The sequence below is a fragment of the Dendrobium catenatum genome, unplaced genomic scaffold, assembly GCF_001605985.2.
Source record: "Dendrobium catenatum unplaced genomic scaffold, ASM160598v2 fragScaff_scaffold_1416, whole genome shotgun sequence".
Classification (NCBI taxonomy): Eukaryota; Viridiplantae; Streptophyta; class Magnoliopsida; order Asparagales; family Orchidaceae; genus Dendrobium; species Dendrobium catenatum.
Genome location: NW_021319878.1, coordinates 355,035 through 375,239, shown reverse-complemented (window position 1 = coordinate 375,239; position 20,205 = coordinate 355,035). Strand labels below are relative to the sequence as shown.

The following is a 20,205-nucleotide window of genomic DNA, read 5'->3' as shown; positions in this document are numbered from 1 at the left end:
GACAAAGGCGGAGAAATCCTGACTCTCCTGTATGTCATCTAAACCACAAAAGCCGAAAGAACTTTTTGGGAAAGAATTTTGAGGGATTTTGGAGGGAAATTCGAATGTAGTGATTGTTTAAAGATTTTCTTTTGAATTGCATGCATTAAATAGTTTGTTTTCCAAGGGTTAGGGCATCTGGAATTTGGTTGAAATTTGAGATCCCTTAGGTTTTCTTTGGGCTCTAGCAGTGTCTAGAGATTTGAGAGATATCAATCCTCCTCTCGAATTGAGGATCAATTATATCTTGTTATTTTTCTTCCGTTAGTTGATCTATTGTTTTCCCTGATCTTCATTGGAGTTTGGAAGAGTTTCTCGCTAATTTTCTGAAATTGATAGGATTTACTCGAAATCTTCAAGTGTTTCTTATCACTTAGTTGATGATAGGATAAAGAAAAATAGACTTGATATATACATGTACCTATGGCAAAAGATGCACAAACAAAGAAATTAGGTAAAATTATGATATGCCTTGAAGTCAATTTCAACAAATCACAGCAAGAAATCCACAGAAAACAATATAAAACAGCAGAATTTGGAGGAAATAATGACTGATTTCTATTAATAACTCAATAAGAAACAAAAGATACAAGCGCTCTATAATTAGAGAGGTAGATCATCTCTCCCAATCAACCTAGACGCCGCCATGAAGCCCTCACAAAAGAAACTACAGCATAAAACTTAAAAAAACATAACCCTAATACTAAATAACATCCCTATATATTCCCCATTTTTCCCTCCACTTTAGCCCTAAAGTATTTCTCTTGCCTTAATTAAATTTCCTCTCTTTACAAAAAAAAAAAAAAATCCTCTCTAATTTGAATTCAAAATCCCTTCATTAATTTCTCCCTTAATCCTCTTCCTCGCATAGAAATGATTGGCTTACTGGGCCCGAACCCCATGCTGCCTCGCCTCCTGCAGCTAGTCTGTTTTCTAGCAGCTGGACCGACTGCAGGGCCAGTCCTGTTGGACCAGCTGTAACAAATTAATATGAAGAACTAATAAGAAAACAAGTAGACTAAAAATAATATTATGAAAGTGAAAAATAGAGTTACCAACCTAAGTAGCACTAAATAGTAATGGATGATGAGAATTAATCCAGCCAACCCCAAAAAATTGAATTAAGGCAATCGAGGAAAAAATTGAATTAAGGCAATGGAGGAAAAAATTGAATTAAGACAATCGAGGATGACAAAGATGAAGATAACATAGTTTAGAGATACTTTATTAATTCACTTTATTGGTGCATTGAATTTATATTTGGTTATGCCTTAGCATGTGGATTACATCAAGGATCAGCTTTAAGCCCATATCTTTTTGTTTTAGTCATGGATATTCTTACTAGACAATTGAAAGAGGATGTACCCTGGTGTATACTTTTTGCTGATGACATCACTTAGTCCAAAGAGATGGTGAGATGGGGATATTATTAGTAGAATCCAAGTTGAATGGTTGAAGTGGAGGAATGCACCAGACCTGTTGTGTGATAGAAAAGTTCCCCTAAAACTTACGGGAAAATTTTATAAGATAGTGGTGAGACCTACAATGCTTTCTGGTGTAAAATGTTTGACCATTAAAAAAAAGCACAAAATAAAGTGTTGCAAAGATGAGGATGCTTAGGTTGATGAGTGGCTATACACTTCGAGATAAAATGTGAAACAAGTTATACGTGAAAAGGTTGGAGAAACTCAGTGGCAAATAAGATTAGAGAGAGTTGTCTTAGATGGCTTGGTCACATAAAACGTCGGCCTTCAGATGACCAGGTTAGGAGAGTAGATGTATTATATCCAACCTATGTTAAAGAAGGTAGAGGTAAATCTAAAAATACTTGATTACAAATTATTAGAAATGATCTTTTTTCTTAGGTTTAATGATAGTTTGACTCCTCATAGAACACAATGGAAAAATGATTCATGTAGCTAACCCCACATAGTGGGATAAACATAAAAGCTTGATGTTGTTGTTGTTGATGTTGTATGCCTCAGCATGATAGTTCTCCAACTATATTGGGGTATAACATAAAAATAATGCAAATCAATTCTATCACCACTCTCCATGGCATTGCAACATCTTTGTTTTTTTCTACATAATAAATTAAAACTTCAAGAATACTTGATCAATCATTGTATAGAATTTGGTAAAACTCAAGCTAATAGCGGCAGATTTATTTGACATAGCAATCTTTATGACCTTTCTGCATATTAAGCTTCTTAATTTTAAAAATAGAAAGACATAATTCTTAAAAATAGCTTATAATAGATGACAATATAGCATAGCACATAGAAAAAACTGTACAGTTTACTTTAAAACAAGCAATAGTACAAAGAAAGCCAAAACCAAAACTAAAACATACCCTCAGAGAATGACGGTATGTCAAGAAGTGCTTCGAGTTTGGAAATTGTTTAGCCATTTGAATCTTTTTTTCATCTCGATTGACACCACTAATTTGAATATCCTACCATCTCAAATAGCATCATCATAAGAATAAGCATAATCAGTTCGATTTCTAAAAAATCAATCAATCAAATAAGCACACCAACTCCAGATCTTCTCCATGTTAAGAGTATCATGAAAAATGCTTAATTTGAGAATGAGGTAGGGAGAAACATTGGAAATAGCTTGGCCCATACATGTTTGTCAGTGTCAAAATCAAGCTCAAGTTTTCCTAGATCATCTTCCCATAGATTGTATATAACTATCCGAGTCCCATGATCTTGCATCAAATCAAACTGCAGAAGGAAAATTAAGAAATGATATATATCAGAAGAGGCACGGAAAAAGATGAATCCTACAGACATTGCCTTCCAAAAGTATAAGTTGAAAATTAACATAAATTACATTATAAAGACTTAATTAGATACAATAAAAAAAAAAATCATATATCAATTCTCACCTATCAGTCATGCAAATAATTTCTGAATGTCCCTATCTACGTATTGATATCGAAGGTTAAAAATAAAAGGTCAAATAGTTCTGATGTAAATGCTTGATGGATATGTATTGGAGGGATGAAGCTTCTACGTGTGCGTGTGCCTATGCTTATAGCACTATATACAGTTACACCTAAGCAAGTTTACATAGAATCGTAGAAGGCATTTACTCTTAAATTCAAGAGTTATTGGAGCATTTCATTTGTGGAAGGACTGCTATGTCTCTTTCATCTGCTTGACAAAAAAATTTCTATTATATCATTGCCCAATTTTGAATTCAAAACTCTGACAGCACACTCCTTTTAATGTTAGACTTTAGAGCAGTAACCAATTTTATAAGCAAACTCTCTGGCAGGAAAATATTTACCACATAACATATTTGTCACATAGGGTTAATAAGTTCATAATAAGGAGCCGCGCTTTCTTTTTACATAGTTTATGCATTTGGCTACTACTGATTTCTTCTCAAAGTACATTTAGGCTTCATCATTATAAAAAGACCAATGTAAGTGCTTGAAGGAACAGTTTATTAAATAATTGAAAGTTGAATTGTGTGAGCGCTACATGACGTCTTGGTGACACAACAACATCAAGCCTTTATCTCACTACGCGGGGTCGGCTACATAAATCTTTTTTCTCGAATTGGTGACACCCACAATTAAATTTATAACCTTTGAAATCAACAGGATATTTGGATAATTCAGAAAGCATAACACAATTATTTCAATCAAAACCTGTTCGAGAATTGGATGTAGATAAAAGCATCTATGTCAAGATGCCCAGTTTATAGTCTTGAAATATTATTTGAAATATGAAATGTTGAAAATTTTCATGTTTATTTCCGTCGTAATTTCCCATAAAGCAATGATCTATATATAGTTTTTTTTTTTTTTTTTTTTTTTTTTTTTTTTTTTTTTTTTTTTTTTTTTTTTTTTTTTTTTTTTTTGCATTAGTTGGTTTGTTCAATTTTGCAAATTCTGTAATTAAGAATATGATAATGATAGCCAAAAGGAATGTATTTTTATTTCCTAATTTTAGGTTAGTTTATATGTTATGGCATGTTCCAGTTCTGGTTCAGTTTGGGTTTGGAGGTTGAATAGTTTGCCATTCTTTAGGTTGGTGAATTATAGTTTAGCTTTGAGCCACTCATTCTTTGCGGAATTGGAGTTTGGTAGCATCTGAGGTGGGATTTGAATTGCATTGGGGTTTTCATCACCTTTTCCGATGAACCTTCTAACATTGTCTGTTGAGGGGATTTGTAGATTATAGGGTTATGGTTTTTCTGCATTGCCTATTGCAGCATTCAACTGTGCAGTATCTTTGTGGTTTGTCACAATAAAGTGTTGAATTTTAAAATAAAAAACGGAATTATTTATCATCTTTATTTATATTTTTTTATTTAGAAACTGAAGAAACCCGCTCTCATTAATAGAAAGAAAAATGATCCAAAAAGTAAGTTACTCAATAAAGAGTTGACCAAAAAGGAAAGCATTAATGAGAAAACAAAGTTAACAGTCTCTAAAAAGACCTAGAGGCTTATCTGGAAGGTTAAAAAGAGAAACAATTAAATTTGAATTGAGTTAATTTTAAGTAACCATATACTAGCCCAGCGGATGAGGAGCTATAAATAGATCCTCCAAGGCATTTAATTTATTTTCTTTTGCAGAATAAAATTTCTCTTTTTAATTTTCAATTTTGTATTTGCAAGTTAGATGTGTGATTCCTTCGAGTATAATACAAGTGTGACCACTCATTTCTGAGAGAAGTTGTCTCCTTGAACTGACGTAAGGCCTAATTTGTTATTTTGGTAATTTCGTTTCATGTTCTATGTCCTCTATATAAAGTGGTATTTGTTTTATTAGTAGGCCTAATATGTTATAATGTGATATAAGGTTTTCTTTTGAGGAGATCTAAAATCAAATACATGGAGTATAATTTTAGTAGTAATAGATCTAGTTGGGGGGATTGTGACTTTGGTTGATCAAGTCATTAATAAGAATACACATTTTAGATATCTTGGGTCTATTGTTCAAAGTAATAGTGAAATAGATGGGAATATTATTAGTAGAATTCAAGTTGAATGGTTGAAGTGGAGGAATGCATCGGGCTTGTTGTGTGATAGTAAAGTACCCCTCAAACTTAAGAGAAAAATCTATAAGATGGTGGTAAAACTTGCAATGCTTAATGGCATAGAATATTGGTCATTAAAAGAGAAGCATAATATTAAGTTAAGTGTTACAGAGATAAGGATGCTCAGGTGGATGAATGGCTTTACTCTTAGAGACAAGATACGAAACGAGCATATACATGAAAATATTGGAGTAGCTCCAGTGGCAAATAAGGCTAGAGAGAGTCGTCTTAGATGGTTTGGTCACATACAACGAAGGCCTTCCAATGACCCGCTTAGAAGAGTAGATGTATTAGATTTGGCTTATGTTAAGAAAGGAAGAGGTAGACCTAAAAAGACTTGGTTAGAAAATATTAGAAATGACCTTTATTTATTTGACTTAAATGAGAATTTTACACTTAATAGGGATAAAGGCTTGATGTTGTTGTTGTCGTTGTTGTTTTTGTTGTTGTTGTCTTAATTTTATTCAAGTTTGATACATCTAGAATTCAATTTACAAAAATAAAATCAAAATTATCCATTGATTTCATGCAGTTCTAAATATGCATTGATTTTCCTATGTTATTTCAATCGTTTTGTAATAAGTTGAGTTTTAATTCTATTTTTTGCTTCATTCAAATAAATTGAATTTCTCAAATTGGTGGTGTATTATGTGTGAATACTCTTTTTTTTTTTTTTGCATCATATTAGTTGCATTAAAAAATAGAAACTGTCAGTTGGTCTACATCAAATTAATATTATATTATTATATTGTATCAACATGTCACTTAGAAATGAGGATATTATCAAAGTAATTTAACAAAAACGTAAAAGGTATAAAATTTTAACTACTTCGAAAAATCAATTGGCTAAATTATTGAATAAATATATTAATTTTGTGATGTCACATTTAGTTAAAGCATAAGTTGATCATTAAAATCTAGATAATAAAGTTCATATACGTGAACCTGAAGTGCGTTCCATTCACAATAATGAGCCAGTTCAATTAAATTTCACACTTGTCGGACAAAGAAATTATAGAAGTCAAAATTTTAACATAGATGAACACATAATAAGGAAAATCAAAGTTGATAGACCTACTTACAAAAGTAAAATTGATCCAAGAACTATGCCGACTTGATTCTGGATTTAGAAAATTACTTTGAATGGTAAATCATGTCTAAAGAGCGACAAATAAGATTTTTCTAAAAATGGGGTTGTAAAAATGGAATTAACTAAGCATGTAAGAATCGGTATTGTAAGAACCGGTTTAACTGGCGGGTTCAATTGAACCAGCCAGCCCTAATTTAAACTGCAACTCAACAAGGCGAACAAACGGACGAGACGTGCGACTGAGTGGACCGCACACATGCTCAGCGGCTTTGACAAGGCTCAGTTCGCTGTTTTGAGTGAAAAATCACGTGTGTGGGGATAAAATAACTACTCCTCGTGAGTTATATACTTGTTTCCTTTGTTCCCTTGGAAGCAAATGGCCAAACGACAATAGAGAAACGAGACAGAGGAGGAAGGAGAAGAAAGAAAGTAAGTTTATATTTTATTTCTCTTCTTTGCAGTTTCTTGTATGATAGAAACCTAAGTAAAGGTTGACATCAAATTCGAAAGCAGAAGAAGAAAGTTGTAGGAGGAAGAGGAAGGAAATTGGGATTGAGAATTTTCTCTAATTTTGACAACAAAGAAAGAAGTAAATATTTCTTTTCTTATTCTTTCTTTTTGTTCAAACTAAGATAAAGAAAATATTATAATTCTTTTCTTCTAATTGAAGAAATATTATTATGGTAGGAAGAATCAAACTATAAATCCGATAGTGAAAGAAGAAGATTTGCAAGGAAGACAAATTTCGGTGAGGTAATCATTTTCTAATAAAAATTTTAGAAATGTTTGAAGTAAATTAGAGAATAGGAATCCTTGATGTTGCTTTAAAAATATATTGAGTACTCCAAGTTGAAGTTTTATAAATTAAGATCACATTAATGCTATTTGAACAGTGAAGAATCTTCATAATTGAGTTGAAAGGAGTGTTAATAAATCCATAGCAAAGCTTGAGGTTTGAAAGGAAATTAGAGCTCATAAATATTCAAAGTGGGTAATTATAGTTGTTTGAAATTTCATTATTATATTTCCTTTTTCATTTTGAAAGAAATATTTAAATAATTGTTTTGCTTATTTTGAGGCTATTCTGAATAAAACAATGTAAAATTCAAATGCATATATGATAGTAAAATATGCATAGATTATCATAAGAAAGTATGCACAGATATATGAATATGTGAAAGAATGTAAAGAAAATAGAAAGTGAAGTTGGAATATATATATATATATATATATATATATATATATATATATATATATATACTTCTTGAGGAGGAAAGAACAATTGCTGAAATTTTCAGATTTCCGCCTCCAACAGTCCCAAGACAATGCTCTGATACCAATTTGATAGGAAATACTTGAGTTCGCAAGTAACCCTAAGGTAATACTTGAGTTCGCAAGCAACCCTAGTCAAAATCAGCCCAAAACAGTGAGCAAAACTGCTGTCCCAGCAGTTTTACAGCAGCTCCGCAGCAGGAAATGCACCCAAACAGAGAAAAATAAGGAAAAGAAACAAGGTTTCCACTAGTAGATGCAAGAAAACAAAGAAAGATACAACGTCCTTCGATTCGAGAGGAAGAACAACTCTCCACAAGTCTCTAGCAAACCCTAGAGCCCAAGCACACAATGAGATCTCAAACTTTTCATTCAAATTCAAGATGAGGACCTAATTCCCCCCTTTCCCCCTCTTTAACTCTCATCCCCATACAAAATCCCTAAACAGCCCTTCTATTCAAATTTCCCCCCCTTTCCATTCAAATTTTCCCTCCAACCCTTGAATTAACTCCATGTGGGGCCCGCCTAGAGTAAGTAAGGATTGGAGGGGCCCGCCTAACATTACTCCCCTCCCAAAGACTCACCTTGTCCTCAAGGTGAAATGAAGGGAATTGATCTTTCATTCTTTCAAATGGCTCCCACGTAGCATCAAATTCGGGGAGCCCTTTCCATGCGATCAACACCTCTTTGTTTCCTTCCTGGTCAAGTCTCACATCTTTCAGCTCCAGAGGTTCTAGGATCACTTCCATCTCCTCAGTTAATGTGGTTGGCAGTTCAGCACTGGTTGCATACTCCCCAATGGCTTTTCTCAGCTGTGATACATGAAATACTGGATGTATAGTGGCCGAAGGTGGTAATTTCAAACGGTATGCCACTGCCCCAATTTTATCTAATATCTCATAGGGGCCAAAATACCTTGGGGATAACTTCTCATTTCTTCTGTTGGCCAAGGTCCTCTGTCTGTAGGGCCGTAGTTTTAGAAATACCTTCTCACCTACTTCAAATTGGATATCCCTTCTGTGTGCATCCGCCTGTTTCTTCATGATCTGTTGTGCCCTCATCAGATGTTTCTTCAACTCCTCCAGCATCCTATCCCTTTCTTCCAAATGCTGCTCTACTGAAGATACGGGTGTGCTGCCCCTTCCATAATGCACCAAATGTGGTGGATCTCTTCCATATAGCACTCTAAAAGGGGTCATCCTGGAAGCTGAGTGGTACGAGGTATTGTACCAATACTCTGCCCAGGCCAACCATTTGGCCCATACCCTTGGTGTTTCAGAAGCAAAACACCTTAAGTAAGTTTCCAAGCTCCGATTTACAACCTCTGTTTGCCCGTCTGTTTGCGGATGGTAGGCTGTGCTCCTTTTGAGAATAGTCCCCTGTAACCTGAACAGCTCCTTCCAAAACTGGCTGAGGAACACCTTGTCGCGATCAGACACTATCGACTCTGGAATTCCATGTAATCTAACCACTTCCCTGATGAAAGAAGCCGCCACTGTCACTGCAGTGTAAGGGTGTCGAAGGGGTGTGAAATGTGCATACTTGCTCAGTCTATCAACCACCACCATAATAACAGTGAATCCCTCCGATCGTGGTAGGCCATCCACGAAATCCATGGACACTTCCTCCCATACTCTATTTGGAAGCGACAAGGGCTGTAGTAACCCCCCTGGAGCCATCGCCATATACTTGTTTCTCTGACACACTTCGCACCTCGCCACTGTCTCCTGCACTTGCTTATGCATTCCTTTCCAGTATAATTCTGCGGCCAGCCTCCGATATGTCTTTTCTACTCCGGAATGACCTCCAATGGCGCTCCCATGAAACTCCTGTAATAGCTGGGGAATGTGGATGGAATTTTGTGGTATCACAAACCTTCCTTGGTTCAACAATCTCTCCCCCTCAAGGGTGTAGCTTGGGTGGCTGCTCTTATCCTTCAATAGATCCAATCGGATCTTCTTCAATTCTTCATCATGTTCACTCTCTCTCTGGATTTCCCCCCAATCCACCATTAGGGGTACCGACATGGTTACCGCCTGTAGCTCTCCCCCACACCTGGATAAGGCATCAGCCGCCTTATTCTCCAACCCTGGTCGGTACTGGATCTCAAAATCGTATCCCAATAGTTTAGACAGCCATCTCTGATGTTCCTCTGTCACCATCCGTTGTTCCAACAGGTATTTCAGGCTCCTCTGATCTGTCCTGACGACGAAATGCCGTCCTAGCAGGTAGGGTCTCCACTTCTGAATTGCCAATACTATGGCCATCAATTCCCGTTCATATACAGACTTCAGTCTTGCTCTTGTTGCCAACACCTGACTGAAGTAGGCAATGGGTCTATGCTGCTGCATCAGCACCGCCCCCAACCCATACCCGGATGCGTCTGTCTCCACCACGAACGTCTGACTGAAGTCTGGTAGGGCCAAAACTGGTACCGTGGTCATTGCCTTCTTAAGCTTCTCAAAAGCTTGAGTAGCCGCTTCTCCCCACAAGAAACTATCCTTCTTTAACTGCTCTGTCAGGGGCAAGGCTATGTTGCTGTACCCTTTCACAAACCTCCGGTAGTAGCCCGTCAGTCCCAGGAATCCCCTCAGCTCCCTCAAGTTCCTAGGTAGAGGCCACCGTTGCATGGCTTCGATCTTGGCTGAATCAGCTGCCACCCCTTCCTTAGATACCAAGTGTCCCAGATACTCCACACTCTTCTGGGCGAAGCTACACTTCTTCAGATTGGCTTTAAACTCGTGCTCCCGTAGCACTCCAAAGACCACCTTCAAATGCTCCTGGTGCTCCTCCTCGGATCGACTGTACACCAGTATGTCATCGAAGAAAACTAGTACAAACCTCCGCAGGTACGGCCGAAACACCCTGTTCATCAAGGATTGGAAAGTGGCTGGAGCATTGGTAAGCCCAAATGGCATCACCAAGAACTCATAGTGCCCCTCGTGTGTCCTGAATGCCGTCTTCGGAATATCCTCCCCTTTCATCCTGATTTGGTGGTAGCCCGACTTCAAATCCATCTTAGAGAACACTACTGCTCCATACAGCTCATCCAGTAGCTCATCGATCACCGGAATGGGAAACTTATCCGGCACAGTTTCCTTATTCAATGCCCTGTAATCCACGCAGAATCTCCAGCTACCATCCTTCTTTTTGACCAGTAGTACAGGACTAGAGAAAGGACTCACACTTGGTCTGATGATCCCCGCGTCCAACATCTCCTTAATCAGCTTCTCGATCTCGTCCTTCTGAATTTGGGGGTAGCGGTAGGGTCGCACACTAACTGGTGGCACCCCCTCCTTCAGAATGATTGCATGCTCTTGTTCCCTGAGTGGTGGTAAGCCTTGAGGCGGTTGGAACACCTCACTGAACTGTTGTATGAGCGGTTGTACTGCTAGAGGAAGGCTTCCCTCATCTCCTACGCTGACCCTCTCCAAGCGCTGCAGTTCCACCAAATATCCACCTCCCACCTCCTGTATGGTTCTGATCATGGATCTGAGAGACACGCCGGTCCTGGATAGCCCTGCGTCGCCTTGGATCACCATCTTCTTTCCTTCCACCATTAGCTCCATCCTCAAAGCACCCCAATTTACTTTGGTCTCCCCTAAGGTCTGCAGCCATTTCATCCCCAGGATGACATCAGTGCTCCCCAACTCCAAGGGAAGAAATTCTTCCTTCACCTGGATCCCCTGAATCATCAGCACTACTCCTCTACAAACTCCCCTTCCCATTTCTACCTTTCCTGTGCCCAACATCACTCCATAGCCGCCTGTATCCTCCAGTTTCACCCCCAGCAAGTCAACCATCTGAGTGGAGATGAAATTGTGGGTTGCCCCACTATCGATCAACACTATCACCTTTCTATCAGCCATCTCTCCCCTCACTTTCATAGTGTGATTTGGAGTGAATCCCACCACAGAATTTAGGGATACTTCTGCTACATCCAAATGTAGTTTCTCCTCATCCTCCATCTCTAACCCACTTCCACCTCCCTCCTCAGCTTCCTCGTCATCACAGACGGTGAGAACCTGAAGAGTTCGGTCCTTACACCTATGCCCTGGCATGTATTTCTCATCACATCTAAAACACAACCCCTTTGCCCTCTTCTCCTGTATCTCCTTCTCAGTTAGCCTTTTGAAATTTCCCCCTCCAGTTCTCTCTTTGGGTATTTCCCTCAACCCCCCTGTTGCCGGTGCCTTTGGAGCTAAGAAAGTAGTGGTCATTCTGTAAGATCCTCCAGAATTGCTTCCCCTAATCCCCTTCTCCAGATGCTTTTGGTCCTCCACCAGCTGAGCTAGCTCCATGGCCTCTCCAAGGTCTCGTGGCCTCATCACCCGAACTGCTGCCCGGATCTCCGCTTTCAGCCCCTTCATAAAGTTTCCTTCTAACACTGTCTCTGAGAGCCGATCTAGTCTGCTGGCCAAATACTCGAACCGGTCACGATACTCTGCCACTGTCCCTTCCTGTGTCAAGGCAAAAAACTGCTCATAGAAGTCTCCTCCCCTGCTGGTTCGGAAGCGTTCTAGTAGACAATCCTTGAACTCCCTCCAGGTGCGAATGGGTCGCCTCATGTCCCGCCATTGATACCATGCCAGAGCCTTCCCTTCTAAGCACAAGCCTGCAGCTGTCAACTTCTCCTCCTCATTCAACCCATTGACTGTAAAGTATCTCTCCACCTTGTAGATCCAGCCATGTGCGTCTTCGCCCTCAAAGATGGGCATCTTCAATTTCCTCACTCTCGGGTCACCACCGTGTCCCCTAACTCCTCCATAACCTCCCATTCCTCTAGGAGGAGGTGCTCCCCAGTAGTCACGATCTTCCCTCCTACGATCATACCCGATCCCTTCATCACATTCCCCTCTTCTTCTTTCCAAATCAGCACCACGGCGGTAAGCATCGTCCCTTCTCCCAAAAAATTCTGCACCCCTCCTTTCATAGCCCATACTAATCTCCTCTCTAGAAAGCGGTTCTAGAGGAGGTATTCCATCATCTCCCTCGAGGATCTCCACTTCCGGGTTCTCCCTCCCCCTTAATGGGTTCGGAATTCCTCCTCTTGAATGGCCGCCTGTGGCCTCCCTTGTTTCCGATGTCGCCGGATTTTGTTTGTCTTCAAGCATCTTCTTCATCATATTCTCCAAAGCAGTGAACCTCCCATCCATCTTTTCATGAATGGAAGCGAATTGGTTGTGAAAATCAATGGTTCTTTCCTCCAAATCAGCCTTCAGTTGGCCTATTTCTCCCTCCAGTGCATCAACCTTCTTTCCGGCCATCTTCCCTCCAAGGTTTTACAAGTAGAACTTCTTGAGGAGGAAAGAAAAATTGCTGAAATTTTCAGATTTCAGCCTCCAAAAGTCCCAAGACAACGCTCTGATACCAATTTGATAGGAAATACTTGAGTTCGCAAGTAACCCTAAGGTAATACTTGAGTTCGCAAGCAAACCTAACCAAAATCAGCACAAACGAAGAGGAAACTGCTGTTTTGTAGCAGAAAACAGCAGTTTTTTCAGTAGAAAACAGCAACTTACAGCGAATCAGTGGTAGAAATCTCAAGCAAAACAAGATCTTTCATTAAAGGATTCAAGAAAACAATAAAAGATACACGTTCCTTCGATTCGAGAGGAAGAAACAACTCTCCAAAACTCTAGCAAACCTTAGAGCCCAAGAAAAAGAAACCCTAGATCTCCAATCTCATTCAAATTCAAGATAGTCCAAATCCCTCCAAAACTCCTCCATTAAAAGAAAGGACTCAAGCAAATTTCCTAAACAGCCCTTCCCTCAAATAATTTCCCCCCAAACAGTGCATTTAACCCACGGTGGGCTCCCCATGGCTTCCGCCCTCCCTGCTAGCTCCGCCTGGAGCTCCCCGCTTCCTCACGTAGAACCGGACCGGTCTGGTCTGGACCGGTCCAGCCAGGCCCGGCGTAACAATTACCCACTAAGTTTACTTTGTAAATTCAACCTATACAGCTAAACTTTTAGGTAAGTCTCAAGAGAAATAGAAATAACTGAAAGAGAAGATGAATATGTTTACAAAAGAAGGCGTACAAATGCAAGAAGGTAAATTATGATTTATGCAAATGTTAAGTATTTGTGAAAATTTTGATTAGTGGCTCTTCAAAGTTTGTGAAATGTTAGAATTTATTGTTATAAGTAAGACTAGTAATTGTCTTAACCGTCCAATTGTCAGTTCCCGCCTCGTTAGTTCGAGTATCCGGGTTGGGTCGTGACAAAGCAAGCTAAAATCTATTGGATGAGCTTGGAGAGATAAATGGAAAGTTTCAAAAGAGAACTTATAATCATCTTAGTTGAAATGATAAAAATTTTAAAAGAGAAATGCTTACCTTATAATCTTAAGATCATCATTGCCATGTTTACCATATTATAAAAAGATACAATGGAATATATTTCACTTAAAAAGATAGGTTTATAAACTAGTAAAACTCAGATTAATTATTTTCTTAAAATAAAAGATCATTTAAATTGCAAATATGATAAAATTATTCCAAGTGAAAGTTTACATACCTAGCACCACTTATTAGTTTTGAACTTTACGATAAAGTGGTGGAATATGAAAAATAAAATAAAATATTGTCCTATAATTAGATGGGGGCATTTAAAAAATACTGAGAAAAATATTTGTTAGAATAAGATTCAAAATCTTAAGACCTTGACTATATATGAGGAAGATAATGTTATGTGGGAAAAAATTAGCTAATGATATTAAAAATATTGCAAAGGATGTGCTTGAAGTATAAAAAAACTCCTAATAGTAAAATAGTTGGCGATGAAATCAAAATGTGCAAAAAAAAGATAAAAAACTAGGAAAGAGTTATTGAGTATAGGTTACGATTTGACACTAATGTTTCTCAAAATCATTCGGATTCATGTCGGGTAGGTCTACTATGAAAGATGTACATTTATTGAAAGATTTGATCGAGAGGTATAGAGAAAATAAGGAAGATCTACATATGATATTTATTGATCTAAAGAAAGCTTATGATAAAGTTCCAAGAGAGTGTTATAGAGAGTTAAATAGGAGTTAATAATGCTTATACTCAAGTCATTAAGGACATGTATGTAGGAGTTGTTACTTGTGTTTAAACACAAGGTTGTTTGACCAAGGTGATAAAACAAGAGAGGGAGTTGAAGGTAAACTTGAATTATTGAGGTCAATCTTAGAGTCTAAAGGTTTTCATTTGAGTAGAACTAAGACCGAATACATGGAGTGAAATTTTAGTAATAGATCTAGTGAGAGGATTGTGGTCTTGGGTGATCAAATCATTAATAAGAGAACATGTTTTAGATATATTGGGTCTATTATTCAGAGTGATGGTGAAAAAGATCGGGATATTATTAGTAGAATTCAAGTTGGATGGTTAAAGTTGAGGAATGCATCGAGCCTGTTGTGTGATAGAAAAGTAACCCTCAAACTTAAGGGAAAAATCGATAAGAAGGTGGTGAGATATGTAATGCTTTATGGTCCAGAATGTTAGCATTCAAAGAGAAGCATTAAATTAAATGTCACAGAGCTGAGGATGCTCAAGTGGATGTGTGGCTTTACTCTTAGAGGCAGAATGCAAAATAAGCACATACGTGAAAAGGTTGGAGTAGCTCCAGTGGCATATTAAGATTAGAGAGAGTTGTCTTAAATAGTTTGGTCACATACAACATTGGCCTTCCAATGGCCCGCGCGATTAGGAGAGTAGATGAATAAAATTTGGCTAATGTTAAGAAAAGTAGAGGTTGACCTAAAAATACTTAAAAGATATTATAAATGACATTTTTTATTAATTTTAAATGAGAATTTGACTCTTAACATTATACAATGGAGAAAAATGATTCAAGTAGTCGACCTATGTAGCGGGATAAATGCTTGATTTTGTTGTTGTTGTATGGATTTATTAGGAAACAATGGGTTATAATATTTTCCATAAATGATTTGAGAATAGGAAAGTTGACATGTGAAATGTTGCATTTAAAATCAAAGATGAATTATATGAATGGTTAGTGGTGTCATTTGAATTAATCAACGCACCCAACATTTTCACAAAAATAATGGACCATGCCTTCCTATCTTACATTAGGAATTCTCTTTTAATCTAGTTTGATGATATTTTAACTTATAGCAAGAGAAGAAAATATTATTTGGAGGGCATCAGAAAAGCATTTGAAGTTTTACAAATTAAAAAATTATAAATTTGAATAAAGGTTTGCTTTGTGACTCTAGTGATCTTCCTAGCTTTTGTTTAATCTAGGTATTATCTATAAATTTTGATAAAATCTAAAGAACTAATATTCATGGAATTAAGTGTTTTGAAATCTTCGCTATCTTTTATAGAATTTTAATTTATTTAATGATTAAATACTATCATCACTCCAATTACAAATTGTCTAAAAAAACTCAAATGGATTGAAAATATTGATAACATTTTTATTGAAATTAAAGAGAGACTTAACAATACATACATGCTTCAGTTGATTTATTTCAATAAAGTGTTCGAAGTTTATTATGATGAGTTTAGCATAACTACCAGAGCATTTAATTAAGAAAGCATGATATTGCATTCTTTAGTAAGAAATTGAATGAGCTTAAATAGATATTTCAAAGAAAGATAATAAATTATATATTATTGACGTTTAGCATTGGACGAAATTGGAAAGATCATCCTCCGGTTAATCCAGTCAAAATGCAGTTTGTTGTTTCTGTTTGACGACTATCCGCTAATTCATCTAGAACAATTGGAATCGGCCTCTTAAATAAAAAAATTCTTACCCAAAGTTAATATCTTTATCTAGTTAATATTTTTTGTTTAAAAAAAAATTGCATACATTTGGTTAAGTTATTGATAGAGTTCTGAACATGCTAATTCAAATTCTATATTAAAAAAAAAAACATCTGCAGAACTTTTAATAGGACGACATTAACATTCACCCAAAGGGTCCCCTTTCACAAGCAAGAAAAAATGTTTAGGACAAAATAATTCTGTTTACAGCAAACTAGGCCATGACAGAAATTTCATTCAGCTTAACCTCAAGAAGAAAGGACTACCTGCTGAAGAAGGTCAGCCTCACAAGAATAAGGTGACCACTGCACAATAATATCCACATTTTTATTCCAATCAATTGCTGATGAAGACATCATTTTTTCCCAACATTGCCCCCTCTTCTCATAATCAAGCTGCAGAACAAGCTTAAGGGTCAGAATGATGATAACTGAACAATAACCAAAGAAATCAGATTTGGGCATGTAATCTAGATAATTAAGTAAATACTCCATGACTGATCCAGATTCAATAACACAAGAACTAACTAGTTCAAATATCACACCCACAATCTATCAAGCTCCAGAAGCATGTCCAATTTGTCTGTTATAAACTTGCCCCAAGTCACTCAAGAATGGTGATTGTCCAGGCAAAGCTAATTGAGCGCTACGAAGCTGATTCATCATGCCAACTAAAGTTAACCAACTACACAAGACAAGCCGAACAACCCAAAATTTTATCCAACTAACATATTGTTTTATACTTTTATTCCACAGAACTTTCTAGGTGGTCAAGCAGTATGAAAACTTTCACACGTAGTGCAGAAGGGCTAATTAGTACACAACTAGATGAGGCTCTCCTTACAGAGGTTTCAGGTAAAGGTTTCATATTCCTAGCTTTAATACTACCGCATAAGGAAGAGAATATAGGCAGACTAGATGATTTTTTATCACAAAAGGCAAAAGTGCCAAACTAACTTTTAAATCAAAGTTCACTCTAGAATGAATATAGAAAAGTAAATATAACCGTAAACATCCTAGATGATTTTTTATGCTTTTTATAAGCTTTCATGCAGATTAGACGTTCAAGAAAGGTGTATGGAATAAACTAACAGTCGTGAGAAGGCCCAGCAAACTTCCAAATGAAATTAAAGAGCATATATTCAAAAATCCCTCAACAAGGAAAGACTGGCAAAACGCATTAATCAAAGCTCACTAGTGTGTAAGCTATTATGAGGACTGAACCATCAAGAAAGTTCAATGGAATAAACCAACAGCAGCAACAAAAGCCAGCTACTTCCAATAAACGAAATAACTTAAATTCAGAAAGTCCTTCAAAAGGAAATCCTAGCATAATATATTAAATCAAAACTCATTATAGAATGGAATAAAAAGAAAGTATGGTTAAAAAATCTTTGACGGCATTTTGGATGTTAATAATTAATATGCAATCTCTAGCTAGAAAAAAAGCATATCATTTCAAAGATGAGAAACTTCATTCAGATAACAGTATATATGTTTCCTTTAGAAATTTATCGCTAATTAAACAGTCAATTACGAAAAAAAGAAATTAGCATACCATGGGAACTACAATGTCTTCTTTACCAGTGTCCCTCAGGAATGTGTAGGACAACATCCCAATGCTTCTTGTAGGGCTGAAAGGTAAGCTTCAATAATATAAGTGGTCAACATAAAAAAAGGTGAAACATAAAGTGAAAATTTTCAAAACCACCAAACGAGTTGGATAATTGCTGATTAACTAATTAAAACTGCAAATGAGAATTCAACTGCAATAAAATGTACTTACAAGGAAATCACCTAGGCATACTTCAAGAAAAATATGGGTACATAGTAAAAGGCAATCTTAAAACAAGCTGGCCATGCTGGCTGGTCTGAAATACATTTGACATGCATGGTCACTCCTTACAATGTAATGTTAAAGTCTGCTAACAAATAGGCAACAAAGCAGAAATGTCTTATAGCTAGGAAGCCAATTGAGAAAATACGCCCATTTCACTGTCCGAATTATATATAATTTATTAAATTGAATTGATGCTGGACGCATCAAAATTTTGGTTTCATATGCAAATGCATGCTAAATGTAGTGTACTGAATATAGATAAATAAAATGAAATATATAGGTTTTCTTTTTTGTGAAGTAGTGACATGGATGAATTGGCAAAGTAAAATTCAGATGTAAGCAAATTAACTAGAATTAATAAATTTAAACAACAAGTGATGAAAATGAGATTAAAGCATCTTGAAGTCTAGATTTTATAAGGCACAAATTTACACACAAACTCAAAATTTGTAATCACAAACCATCACAAGTCAATGGAAATTCACATTGTAACGCAGAAACCAAATTGTACCAAATGGAATAAAATAATTAAAGCCCTATTTGGCATCATTTTAATTCTGTTTCTTGTTTTTTATTTTTTAAAATTTGGATAAAACATTTTGGAGTGTTTTTGTTTGCTTTTTTTTCTAAAAAATCAAGTTTTCTTTAAACACGCTCAAAACTACTTTTAGGTGTTTCATTGTTTTCATAACATGAATTGATAAAGATAGAGATAGGAGGATCATTTTTATTAACAAAAAAAACTTAATATTCCCTTTTACCTTTTTTTATCAGGGATAGTTTAATTGTTAGGCTCTTTCCTATAAATACCTAAGTCTTATGTGGGGGAGGGGGAGCTTTTGGAGTTAGTTCATTTCATTTTCAGATTCAGAAATCTGAGAAGGGAAATGTCTCTTTTCCTTGGGGTGGATTTCCCCTAAATTTGGGCAAATTATTGCATCTGGTCATCGGACGCGCAGAATAGGTTCGGACATCCAATAAAAACATGCCACATCACCTGCGCTTTAGGTGCGCTTTGACTACGCTTTAGGTGCGCTTTTCCTGCGCTTAATTTAAAACAATATTTTATTAATATCCGGACCTATCTCCGCATCCGGTGACCGGATGCAATAATTTGCCCTAAACTTAAGAAAAGAGGTAGGGTTTGTAGTGGAGTCTAAGACTTCACCAACATTATTCTCCCACCTTTTCTTTGCTCTCCTTCAGTATTCTTTTTCATCATTCCATAAGCACCGCCTTTTTAATCATGGAAATCTAGGATATGGGCTAATTTCCTACAGATAACTTCACAAGAATTGTATTGACTCTTCGTTATCAAGGGCTGAATAGTCTCAGCTGTACCAAGTCTTCAAGAACTCCAGAAGAACCTCCAGATTTTCAGTTCGGTCCTAAACCAGTAATTCCTGGTCTTCCAAATCATCCTAACAGTAGCCTAGCTTGCTGTTAATGACCCAGCCGCCGATAACAGCCTCTAGAATTTGCTGCTGGGATTGTTCTTCTCCGCCCATCAGGTCTTGTATTCTTTCTGTGATCATTTGTTAATTTTTTCTTAGTTACAAAAGCGGTCCACTGGTTTGCTTGGTAAAATTCTGCAGGACTTGTACAAAAAGTTCAAGAATGTGTTAGATTGATCAAAGACAAGATAATTAAAGTGCAAGAAGTCCGATTCAGGAAAGAGGGCGGTCCAGCAAGTGTAACCAGTCCAACCCCTCACGTGCGGGTGCAAACATAGAAGAAAAGGTGTTGGACAAGTTATCAAAAGCCCCAACCCTCAACCTCTTTGTCCATGAACTAGTGAAGCTGCCTTCCGTCAACTAGAAGGGAACAAGAACAGGCCAAAATCAAATTCGTTAAATTCGTTAGGCAATTTCCACATATGCATCAATAAATTAGTTTCAGCTATTGTAATTCTATATTTTATTTGTCATTTACTGTTTGTTTCCTTTCTTTCAAGATTGGAATAATCATTTGAACACCTAAAATTGGTGAGTTGAGGAACTAATTTAAACACCTAAAAAATTATGAAACTAAAATGAACTCATCTAAAAAGGGAGGACTAAAATGTACCCAACAATTTGTGGGGGGCATTCTAATCCCAAAGAATATAAAAAATCCATTGTCCCCG

The 20,205-nt window shown here is 36.9% G+C and overlaps 1 protein-coding gene across 6 annotated transcripts in view; it reads right to left on the bottom strand.

Moving 5' to 3' along the window:
* LOC110092100 (protein MICRORCHIDIA 7) overlaps positions 1-20,205 on the bottom strand; it is a 45,554-nt gene that overhangs the window by 14,392 nt on the left and 10,957 nt on the right. For all 6 annotated transcript variants that reach the window (XR_003702671.1, XR_002302557.2, XM_020816482.2 and 3 more), the window contains exons 7-10: positions 17,799-17,874; positions 16,508-16,636; positions 2,670-2,768; positions 2,393-2,494 (exon numbers count right to left, since the gene is read on the bottom strand). Coding sequence is in view for 4 of the 6 variants with exons in the window: in XM_020816482.2 (XP_020672141.1) it covers positions 2,393-2,494; positions 2,670-2,768; positions 16,508-16,636; positions 17,799-17,874 (406 nt within the window). In the remaining 2 variants the exon portion in view is untranslated. The remainder of the gene's footprint in view (positions 1-2,392; positions 2,495-2,669; positions 2,769-16,507; positions 16,637-17,798; positions 17,875-20,205) is intronic.